Source organism: Rattus norvegicus, chromosome 8 (genome assembly GCF_021556685.1).
Source record: "Rattus norvegicus strain SHRSP/BbbUtx chromosome 8, alternate assembly SHRSP_T2T, whole genome shotgun sequence".
Lineage (NCBI taxonomy): Eukaryota > Metazoa > Chordata > Mammalia > Rodentia > Muridae > Rattus > Rattus norvegicus.
In genome coordinates, this window is record NC_141541.1 from 62,480,418 (window position 1) to 62,492,899 (window position 12,482).

A 12,482-nucleotide genomic window follows, 5' to 3' on the forward strand; every position below is an offset into this window, starting at 1 on the left:
GTGGAGATGGCCACAGGCAGGGAATAATGGAAATATGAAAGGAGGATCAAAGAAGGGAGGAGAGACTTACAAAGGCAGCTCACGAAGAGGAAAGCTCCTGGGCCATGGCTCTAGAACTATGCTTTTGGGTTAGGGAAAAACAAGGCAATGGGAATGAGTGATTTACCCAGGAAAGGTGGTCTGTAGACCTCCCATATCGTCTGGAAGCTTGTGATGGCTGATCTTGGCTGACACTGTAACATACCTGGGAAGAGGAAGCTCAACTGAAGAAATGTCTCCATCAGCTTGGGATATGGGTACTTCTTGATTGCTAATATCAAGTCCTTTGTCAGTGCTACCCCAGGCAGGTAGCTGGACACAAGCGAAAGTAACTGATTTCTGCTCAAGCTCATGCCTGGAATTCCTGACCTGGCATCACTCAGTGATAAACACTACGCTAAAATAAACCGTTTCCTTCCTAAGTTGCTTTGGTTCATGGTGTTTATCACAGTGACAGAGAAAATCTAGAACAAAGATCCAATGGGTTATCTAGTATTTGTTTTAAGGACCCCTTTCATCAATCAACCTAACCAAAAGAAAGAGAAAGCAAAATTCATATACATTAAACTGCTGTTACATCTATTTTGACAATTTTTTTTTTTTTAAAGATTTATTTTATTTATTATCTTCAGATACACCAGAAGAGGGCATCGGGTCTCTTTACAGATGGTTGTGAGCCACCATGTGGTTGCTGGGAATTGAACTCATGACCTCTGGAAGAACAGTCGGGTGTTCTTAACCACTGAGCCATCTCTCCAGCCCCCTATTTTGACAATTTTTAAAAGTGTGTGACCAATGGCAGATTTTAAAGTACAATTTCAAATCCGACCTCTGACACTCAATTATGTAAAGGCAAGTCCATTACCTTTTAGACTCTTGATGAACACTCCTACTATCTTAGTATGCACACACAAAGACAATGTGGCACACACGGGCTGCAGTACCTACAGTGTGGTAAATGAATGCTGACCCCACACTGTCCATGTTCTGTGTGTTCAACATGCTCTCCCTCCCAACCCTGCAGAAGCATCCCCACCAGTTACACTTCCTTCAGTAAACTATTCTACACACAAGCTTCAGTGACGTAAGCACCCTCTCACCTCTCAATCTCCATCTCACTAGAATTGCTTCTTGTACACATGACGTTCCATAGGCGTATGTGAATGAATAAACAGTTTAAGGGCTTAAATTTTCTCTAATAGTTAATTATTTTATTAAAATTAACTCTTAAAAACAGTGTCAAATAATGCCAGACCAGTCTACTTAAATAGGCCAAACTAAAATAAAACTCTAACAAGTAACATTTCTTTTACATGTGTATTTCACAGCATGAGTACCACACTGCCTTCAGAGAAAGGTGCTTTTATACCATTATGTTTTACTGTTTACCACATGGGCATTAAACATTCTCATTACATGATGAGACAATTTGCTGGTAAACACTTAAACATACACAGACACTGGTTTCAATATTGCAACATATTTTTGGTCATAACGAAGGAAATACATCAAAATATGACACTGGCTAATATTTTACAAGCAAATAATATTTAACTCTGCATAGTTTATACAATCGGCTGTGGCAATAAATAATCTCACCGATCTCACCAACTGGCCACAAAGAGCCTAACATTCATTTAATTGATAGGAAATGTTCTACTGGTGTCGTTTCCACATAGCTTTACATGTGCCTTATTAACTTTAAATACATAAAAAGAAAAGTACTAAACTAGACTGGGAAGGTATGTTTTACTTAACTGCAAATACACCATGTCTAACATATGACATTCCTGACATAAAGGCAAATACCTTAATAGAAAAACTAGCAGTCCAAAAATGTCAATGTGCAAATTGTGAGGGAAACATTGCATTTAAATTTGCACTCATTTGCAAGTCACAGTACTAGCTCAGTATAAACACTAACAGGAGAACACACTCAGCAGGACGTGAGAGTGGCTGGGCCTGCTCCACAGGTAGGAAGTGTTTCTGGTGGTCTAATGCGTCTAACACCCGGGACTGTCCTTTACTCAACGAGACACAGCAGCATGCTCCTTCCATGATGAGAACAGGAAGAAAAGCCTGAATCAGCAATGTTCTCTTCCTCAATTTGGTAAAAAGGCCCTGCTCATTATTGTAACTTACCGTCAGCTAACCGCAAGTGTTTCTGAATCAGGTGTTACATGATGTGAAGAATAGCTTCCCTTCATACAATACAAGGTAGGGGTTTGTTTTGTTTTGTTTTTTAATACGCCAACATAATGACAAGGTACATGCACTCTACCAACCTGGGTAGGCAACACCCAAGTATACTTGAGTAAAACCCAGCTTGCATCAGAGTCAAATTCCAGAGATTCTGTTATTTCAAGGTGTTGACTGTATTGGAAAGCAGAACTGCCTAACTCCTACATTACACCTTTTAACTGAGAGGTATATAAAATAAACCCCCAAGCGCTCAGACTACAGAATGTCAAGAATTCTATTAGGGATGTTAAAAGCACTGGGCAGAACCCTGGTTTTCAGCGTGCCATCTGCACCACAGGAGAACAGTCGATTGTCCTGGCTGATCTCAATCTGCATGACTCCAGCTCCGATGTTCCGAAATATGGACTGCTTAGCGTGTTCACTCTTAAAGGAATGAATCAGGCCGTGACCTGTCAGTCTCCATACCTAGTTTTTTAAAAAATAAATAAGATGAGTCATTAAGATGAGAGACCTAAAGTGAAAATATAGCTCTCCTTTCTGTTCCTTGGCCCAACTAATTAGATGGAAGCCCAGTTTCCTAGCTGTCGACCTAACAGGAGGTGATAGTGTCACTCACATAGCTCATATCCTATCTTAGATTTCCTGCTGCTTCCAAATTTCTCTTTCCATATATCCTCTCTCTCTCTCTCTCTCTCTCTCTCTCTCTCTCTCTCTCTCTCACACACACACACACACACACACACACACACACACACACGCTCCTCTACTAATTCAACCAAATATTTAATTCAATAAAATATGTTTGCACATGAAACTAGCTAGGCTCCAAGACAAAATAAAAGAAATAATGATATTACTTCACCCACCTGGAAACATCCCTTCAGCTATGAGTACCAAGGACAGAGGTAAGAAAAAGGAAGACAATTCTAAGGTACCAAACTAATTTTGCTAAATGCACACACGTGTTAAGCCCACACACTTGGGGCTCGTGGCATATCTTGTTAGTTCATGCTTGCCTGGCACCATGAAGTCCTGAGATCAAAAATCACAGAACAAAACCTCAAACCCTTTACTCCTTTTTTTTTTTTTTTTGGTTCTTTTTTTCGGAGCTGGGGACCGAACCCGGGGCTTTGCGCTTCCTAGGCAAGCGCTCTACCACTGAGCTAAATCCCCAGCCCCTACCTTTACTCCCTTTTTGTAAGTCTATTCTTATTAATATTTCTGATGACAGGACCATCCTCACAAAACCCAGGCCCCAAACCTTGCACGTTAAGCAAGTATTCTACCACTGAGGTATATCCCAGCCCCTTCCAGGCCCGTAGTAACAGTAGCCTGAGTTCCAGTAAATTGAATCATTAGCTGGATTTCCAAAGCAGAGTGCTTTAGAAAGAGCCACACAGAGGTTAGGGCACGTCAAGAACGTCTAGTCCCAGAAGGCCTTACTCAGTACCTCCATTTCAGAGTACAATGGTTGTGCTTTTTCTAACAAGCAGTCTAGACAGCAGGAAAGGACTAACGTTTAGTCTAGTCTCACCTCCTGGGATACTTACTTTTATATTGCCTTCTGCTGAACCTGTAGTGAAGTACTCCTCACAGGAATCCAGAGCCAAAGCCTTAATAGCTGAGTCATGTGCCTGGAAGGTGTGCATTAGCTGCCTCTGTCTGATGTCAAAAATACAGATGTAACCTTTCCTACCTCCAGAGATTAGGAGTTGTTGTTTGGGGGCATACTGAAGTACTGTGGCACCGTGGTCATGGCACGTAAAACCTGAAGAAAAAGAACAACACCAGGAGACTTTCCCAAAACATGAAGCTTGTGGTTCTCAAGCTTAAATTCACATTTAAAACACAGCATTTCATTGTTCACCTTTTTCTTCCCTGTAATGATTTGTTTATAAAGTGTCTTCCAACAGGTACATGTGTTGAGAATTTGTCCCCAGCTACTGAATTCAGTCACTAAGAGATGACAGCCACAAGGGTTCTGGCTTCAGCTCTCCTGAAAGACTCACACTTTGATGGCATTACTGGGGGACCTTGGAAGGCGGGCCTGGCCGTGGGAATACCTCACTAAAGCTATTTTTCTATCACCTTTTTCTGGAGCTCTAGGTGAGGTGAGGTGGTCTGTTTCATCACACGTTCTCTGCTGTGAGGTTCTATCTCATACCAGCACAGAAAACATGGAGCCAGCAGGTCATGAATAGAAAGAAGCCTCTGAAACCCTTACTCATACTAAACTCTCCTTCCTTTAAGCTGTTTCTGTCAGGTATTCTGTTACAGCAACAAAAGGACAAACATAAAACTCTAGAGGACACCCATCTAGAGGTCACAGAATCTCTGAAACCCTGCACTTAAAGTACTAAGTCATAGTAAAAAAGTTTCTATCCATTATATCAACATGAAACATGAACAGAAAAAGGGTGTTTAAAAAGTCCTAAGTTATGTGCTTCATACAAAATATGGAGAGCACACATGTGGGAACAGCACACTGACCCTCACTCGCACATCCTGCACACATTCATTCCTAGCATTTTAACAGCATACAGCAGCAGGAATGCAGAGGAGGCTAAGCTCCCAGTGGTGCACACACTCGTCACTACCCAGCGCCATTCACCCTACCTGATGCTGTCCTCATCTGTAGCCAGTGACTTCGTAAGAAGCTCAGCCTCAGGCACCTCAAAACTTTCAGCCACAAGCTAATGAGATGGCTTTCTGCGACAGTGTGGATAAGCGTGCCCCACACCTTTCTACCATGGCACCACTAGGTGGTAGCAGAGCTTTTAGAAGATACTGTCCCCATGGCAGGAGAGTAGTCCCCATTCTTCTCCCCTTTGCTTCTTGGCAGCCATGAGCAGAATAGCTTCCTTCAGCCCATGTTCTCCCCATAAGGTACTTCTCTGCCACAGACTCAAAGGACAATCAACCAGGGGCTGAAACTGTTGGACAAAATAAACCTCTTTTCTCTGTGCAGTCCTCCATATCAACCTGTGAGCAAACACCAAGTTCTGGAAGTTAAATCAAACCTGGTAAGCATCCCCTTTAACTCACCGTGAATGAGGCTGTTTCCAGGCGATATTAATGTGTCCCAGAGGCATACGTTTCTTTAAAGAAATAATAAAGTACATCAGAAACAATTATTCAAAATCATCATTAAGCACAAATTTTCTCAAGAAAAATTTTTCTTACTTATCCGAGATTTCTAATTAGAATGAGGGTGGTTTATCCTAGAGCTTATCCTAGTATCACTTTCATAAGGTCCCTGGCATTGTACCCCCACCCATCTCTTTGCCACCCTTCTGGAGAAACTGGGAAATGACTTTCTCAGCAGAAGGGTCCTGCTATAACCCTGGGAAGTAATGGCTTCAGGTTAACAGTCCTGTTCACAGCACGCAGCTAATGAAAACAATGTGAGGGAAATGAAAAGATGGCTGGAGCAATGTAAACGCTCAGCTGTGCTAACGGACTTTATGATGACAGCCGTTTTAAAGACTAAGTCACTTCAGTATAAAAATGATACAATGTAGTAACAGACTACATTGGGGCAAATGTTTGTTTTGTGTCATGGTAAGGATTATAAAACATATTCCTTGGATTAAAAAAACCCTACTACATAGAAATCCTCACTTTCTAGGAAAGCGTTGTGCTTAAATTCTTCTTTCTTTTATTTTATTGGATATTTTATTTATTTACATTTCAAATGTTACCCCCTTTCCCAGTTTCCCCTCTGCAAACCCCCTATCCCATCCCCCTTCCTCTGCTTCTATGAGGGTGCTCCCCCATCACCCACTCCTGCCTCCCCACCCTGGCATTCCCCTACACTGGGGAATCGAGCCTTAACAGGATAAAGGGCCTCTCCTCCCATTTATGGCTGACAAGGCCATCCTCTGCTACATATGTGGCTGGAGCCATGGGTCTCTCCATGTATACTCTTTGGTTGGTGTTTAGTTCCTGGGAGCTCTGGGGGGTCTGGTTGGTTGATACTGTTGTTCTTCTTATGGGGCAAACTCCTTCTGCTCCTTCAGTCTTTTCTCTAACTCCTCTATTGAGGTCCCTGTGCTCAGTCCAATGGTTGGCTGCGAGCATCTGCATCTGTATTTGTCAGGCTCTGGCACAGCCTCTCAGGAGACAGCTCTATCAGGCTTCTGTCAGCGTGCACTTCTTGCCATCAGCAATAGTGTCTGGGTTTGGTGTCTATATATGGGATGGATCCCCAGGTTTAAACTTTTCTTATTCTTTTGTTTCCATCAACCTACCTATTGTCATTGGACTGTCCAGATGTCGCAACTAAGCTTGAAGAGGTGATAAATGCAAAATCACTTGTGGCCTTACTGTGGCACTGCCAACTCTAGAGAAAACAAAATGTAGCCAATGTTATCTAAAACTCCAATAGCAACTGAGACGATACAAATAATGCTCCACCAGTAATGTGCAGGACTCTTGAGTGATGACATACACTTTTAAATGGTTACGTATTAGTTCTGTTGGTTTGGGTATAGGATCTTGTTGTGTACCTCAGGCTGCTCCACACCTATGATCCTCAACTCCCCAGGTGCTGTGCTACCACACATAAGAACAGTTGTGTAAACTCAGTGAGGATGGGGTCAGAGTGCACACTGCTGGGGCCTGAGCCCCAGTCTCCTCCAGACTAAACAGCCTACCTGTCTTGCTCAGAACCTAGACTCACACTAAGTGCTTAGTACTCAGAACCTGCAGGCCACTAAACACCCAGAGACCACATTGCCAACTTTTTCTTCTTTTTTAAGTAGAAGATAAAGACACAGCACTTTAAAGAATTTTAACAAACTCAAAGAACAAGTGAGTATGAATTAGTTGTGACTGTCTCTCCCCATTTCTAGTCCTGCCCCCTTTTAAAGGCTAGTGCTAATTTTTTAGCCTATAAAGTATTAAAAGTTGTAACAATGTGACCTTAGTGATAATTTTTCTCTTACTGGAGGAAGCATTGGGTTTGTAACCATGCTCACAATTTTCAGGTCAAATAGTTTAAAGTTGTCTTTCATTTCAGAAAGTCTTAAGCTACTTAAGAACTGAATAAAATAAAAAATAAACTTACAGGCCAGAGACCAACCACTCAGACTGGGAAAAGTGCCAGTTGGCTGCCCACCTCCCAACTTCCCTCCTCTCTCAGCATCCCTCCTCTCTCTCTCTCAGTATCCCTCCTCTCTCTCTCAGCATCCCTCCTCTCTCTCTCAGCATCCCTCCTCCCCCTCTCTCTCAGCATCCCTCCTCTCTCAGCATCCCTCCTCTCTCTCTCTCTCAGCATCCCTCCTCTCTCAGCATCCCTCCTCTCTCTCTCTCAGCATCCCTCCTCTCTCAGCATCCCTCCTCTCTCTCTCTCAGCATCCCTCCTCTCTCTCAGCATCCCTCCTCTCTCTCTCTCAGCATCCCTCCTCTCTCTCTCAGCATCCCTCCCTTCTCTCTCTCTCTCAGCATCCCTCCTCTCTCTCAGCATCCCTCCTCTCTCTCTCAGCATCCCTCCCCCCCTCTCAGCATCCCTCCCCCCCCTCAGCATCCCTCCTCTCTCTCTCTCTCTCTCTCTCTCTCTCTCTCTCTCTCTCTCTCTCTCTCTCTCTCAGCCTCTCTCCCAGCCTATCCCCAGGCCTGCACCTTGCTATTTGCTCTGCCCCAGCCTTCAACTGGAGCAGAGACTCCCTGCTCTACCAGAAGACCATGCAGACAGGGAGAAGTCCAGATAGGCTTCCCACCCATCAGCCTCCCCACTTTTTTGGCCTTTGTCTACCCTATCTCCAGTATCCCATTCTCCTACAGGGGCAAAGGCTCTCTGCTCTACCAGAGACTAGTGTGGGGCTGAGAAAGCACACTCTACCAGAGACCAAGGGAACAGGGAGAAGTCCAGGTAGGCTGTGCACCATCCAAACCCCCCAACAGCCTCACTGTCTCAGCATCCTTCCACACTACACACTCCCGTGCCGTCCTAGCTGCCTTGCCCCAGCCTTCAACTAGGGCAGACAGAATCATCACGTCATGCTTCAAAACCTGCGCTCCTCAGAGTTGGAAAAATCTAAAATAAAAGGGGGTGGGGCAACTGGGAAGGGAGGATGGAGGGAAGATCATTTGAACCTAAGATCTGAAGGTCACCCCAAACTAAACATATCAACTCACTAAAGACATTTGGTTAGATTAAGAGTTGGAGTTACTTTAGTGCTGACCCCTTGGCTAACCTGACACACTTGATACAATAGTCTGCATCATAACGAACAACAGTAACCCAAGCAGAAGACTCCAACTCGCCCATCTCCTTAGGCTGTGGTTAAGCTAACACAAGTTAGCTGAATAGACTTCATCTTGGCCAGCTCTGTGCTCCTTGTGCTCACTACACTTTGCCAATCACAAAGGCACTGCTACAAGTAGTCCTGCACAAATCTCACAAGCCCAAACCTGCCCTAAACACTCCTAAGAATGCCCCAGGAACATGGGGAACTAAATATTCCTTCCTTGTTACATCAAGTGATGAAAACAGAAATTTCAAAGAGCCCAAGAGGAGGATACCAGGATATCTAAAAATAAACAGGATTTTATTCTGCATTAGTAGGCAAAGCGTTTGCTCAAGGTTACTTGAATTTCTTAAAGATACTAAGGCCGTCTACAACACACTAATCTAATATTAGTATCTCTCATATGTAAGGAAGGAGTTGGGAGAAGGGAAACATGATCAAAATACACTGTATGAAAAAGATTTTTAATAAAAACATTAAAAAATTTTTATACTCTATAAAGGACAATCTAGGTTCAGAGCTTTCTGATCCTCCATTTATTCATACAATGCTGAAAATACCACCTAAGCCTGGAGAGCGAGCTCAGAGATTAGCCACGCGCGTGCTGCTCTTCTCCACATTCACATGGAGGCGCCCACCCATCTCTAATTTCAGTTCCAAGGCATCTCATGACCTCTTCTGACCTCTAGGTGTGCACATGCACACATGCAAGCAAAACATAAATAAGGAAAATGAGAATATAACTAATAAGAAATGTGAGACCCACCCAGGACAGCAAAGGCTTTCATGTCTCCTAAGCCACAGCTCTGCCACAGGAAGGCACAGCAGTGTGTGCCAGCGCACATTTGATGTGATGTGGGTAAGTGTGTGGAGGAACTCTCAGGGTTAGATTACCATGTAGTAAAAAGAAAAAACCCTGAAAGAAATTAGTGCTCAGAAACTGTTTGAATTTTAATTATGTACTTAATAAAATTCTACAACTATAAACTTAGTTCTCATAAAATAAAACATTATTAAAAAGAAAAAAGAATTGTTTCTAAAGTGGACAAAAGTACCATTAGAAAAGGTATTCTGAATTGGACCACAAAGAGGAAAAAACCCACAGTTGCCCCTTAAGATAAAAAGCAAAAGTTGTTTGTTGTTTTGGTAATTTCTGCTAAATCGAGGATAGAAGTGGATGGCGCACACTAGGTGGAACTGTCATTTCCAACAGAATGACTACTGAGATCCACGGTTGAAAGCAGACACTTCACCAACAATATGGTGTCTACATTCACTCTGGAAATGTGAGTGGCACTTACCATGTAAGGTTTAGGATTCGATGCAGTTTGGTTAACTTGCCAGATACTCAGAAAACCCTCTCCATCTGCAACACCACACTGTAAGAATGGCATGAACACCAAACACAGATATTCAGAATTCTTGCCAAAGGTAAAATATCCTATGACAGAGGCCTGCTCAGACCCCACTTCACAAACTCCTCCTACAGCTGTCTCCCTGTGCTTCCCACGAATGCCAAGTTCCTTCCTTCCCTGCCGTGTTTAAATGTGTGTGTGAGCACACTCACAAACACACACATACACAGCACACACCTTACCCTGCCACCTTCTAACTGTCCACACACACCCTGCATTCCCCTAAGCCTCCACAACAGAGGGTGTCATTTAGACTCTAGCAAGCTGGCAGACACCAACAGCATTTGGGGTAGAAGTAGTTTTCGTTCACAAAATGCTGAAATGAATAACTGGTTAACCTGCACTAAGTTTTGCAGATTTGTGTTTCCATTATAAGAAGAGAGGCTACATAAACAGAATACAACAGCCTGCTCAGTTTAAACCCAGAGTCATTACATTTTTTGATATAGTTTTAATGAATATTATATACTCAGGATCCAGCTATTTTTGGATGCATTCAGCACTAACTCCCAGGGACAAACCTTGTTGCCTTGTGAGTTAAAATACAGTCTAGTAACTCTGGCATTGCCGGCCTGACGGAAGCAGACAAGCTGCTGAGGTCGTGTCCACTCAAACATCCGCACACTGCCGTCCTGGGCACCTGTGAGATCTAGACGCAGAAGGTGGGCAGTAAGAAACTGAAGAATTTCAACAACTCATTCTTTAAGACACTGCAAACTCGTGGAGGACAAACCAAATACGTACAGTACTGATGGACAGGGTGGGAAGTCATCCTCTTAACATTATGCAGGTTCCTTTTCATGAGCTTTAAAGGGAGGAAAAATGAGTTTGCTTTGTGTATTCAGAAGGGATGAGCATCCCCTGTTGCTCCTCCTCATAAGCAGCTTTAGCTGAGACAAGCCCTGCTCGGGGTTCTGAAATATCTAATATACATTTTTGCAAACAGAAGCAATCACTTACTGGCACAGCCCTGTGCTGTGAAGACATTACAAACAGCTCCATCTAGTGACAAAGGGACTCTCTTCCAACCGCCCCCTCCCTGACAACAATCGGGTTGACTTTGGGGAAATCTGGCTAGGTAGCCCAGGCTGGTATCATGTTCAGAATATGAAAGAATAGGACCCCTCCAGCAATAGTGACCAATAAGAATTAACATTCAGTAACCTGAGGCAACTTTCAAACTTTAAATAAATAGAATTGAACTCCTCTCTGACATTACTTTACCATTGTGTCTCGGTATTCCTCTACAAAGTAAAAGCTGGAGGAGAGTAATCTCCACCCTCACTCGTGGCAGATATGTGGAAACTCAAAGCATGTTACTCTCATTTTCAGGATAATTTCTGTGTCGAGCAACTCCAACCCATTTCTTGAGGAGACCATGCTCAGAAACCGGATGTGTCTGGCAGTGAAAGACATACCACAGTAGCTCCAGTGCTGGTCTGCCCACTGCCCAGCCACGGCAGAGATGGGGGTGGGTGCACCTGACTTGAAGAATGGGAGGCTGCACCAGGCTGATACAGGGTTGTGGTGGAACCACGGTAATCAATATCATCTGAACTGTGGAGAACAGTTATATGTTACTCTGAAAGTTTATTCTCTTTTAACAGAAATCCAACTACATGGATTTTATACAACCATAAAAGTTTTTTTTTAATGGTATTTTCTTTAACCCCAGAGGAAGAACCAACCAGATCCCCAAAAGCTCCCAGAAACTAAACTACCAACCAAAGAGTACACATGGAGGGACCCATGGCTCCAGCTGCATATGTAGTAGAGGATGGCCTTATCTGACATTAATAGGAGGGAAGGCCCTTGGTCCAGTGGAGGCTTGATGCCCCAATGTAGGGGAATGCTAGGGCAGTGAGGTGGGAGTGGGTGGGTGGGTAGGGGAGCTCCCTCAAAGAAGCAGGGGGAGGGGGATGGGATAAGAAGTTTGAGGAGGGGAAACCGGGAAGGGGGATAATATTTGAAATATAAATAAATAAAATAACCAATAAAATATGAAAAGAAAAAATACAGATTTAGTAAGGGTTTGCTTTTTTAAAATAATTTGTTCTTTGGCAGCTAAAATATTACATAAAAAATAGAATAAATATTCATTGAATAAAAAACTTAGGTATAAATCTAAATCTAGCCAGTTTTAACACTTCTTCCCATTAAACAAAATACAAACTCAGTCTAATATATTATCTATGTGAGCAGCTTTATTGCTACAAAATTAGAACTAATATTTAAAGTATTTTAACCCTAATTGAATAGTTATACATAGCCAATGGTTGCTAGGAAAGGGAGAGCTATTTTCTTTAGCCATACAGCACTGTCAGTGGTTCTATAAACAACCATAATGAAATTTTTTGGCGCACACACACACACACACACACGCACGTACACACACACACGCACACACACGACATGAAAGGAGAAGAGGAGCTAGCTGAGAAGAGGAAAAGGTATCAGTTAGGAGTAGGGAGGGGCAGGAGGCTAGCAGAAATATGACCAAATTATGTAAAATTAATGTATGATGATAAGAACTTAAAAAGTAGCACAGACTTATTTTGAGTAAACAAATATTAAT

General features: G+C 42.9%; 1 protein-coding gene across 4 annotated transcripts in view; it reads right to left on the reverse strand.

Moving 5' to 3' along the window:
• Window positions 1–1,223: 1,223 nt before the first annotated feature.
• Window positions 1,224–12,482, reverse strand: part of Dmxl2 (Dmx-like 2) — a 143,158-nt gene continuing 131,899 nt past the window's right edge. For 2 of the 4 annotated variants that reach the window (NM_001427385.1, NM_001427384.1), the window contains 8 exon segments: window positions 1,224–2,706; window positions 3,792–4,009; window positions 5,287–5,339; window positions 6,492–6,583; window positions 9,794–9,871; window positions 10,429–10,556; window positions 10,652–10,712; window positions 11,326–11,464. In NM_001427385.1, coding sequence (NP_001414314.1) covers window positions 2,497–2,706; window positions 3,792–4,009; window positions 5,287–5,339; window positions 6,492–6,583; window positions 9,794–9,871; window positions 10,429–10,556; window positions 10,652–10,712; window positions 11,326–11,464 — 979 coding nt within the window. In that variant the 3' untranslated portion in view covers window positions 1,224–2,496. 4 annotated transcript variants of the gene reach the window in all.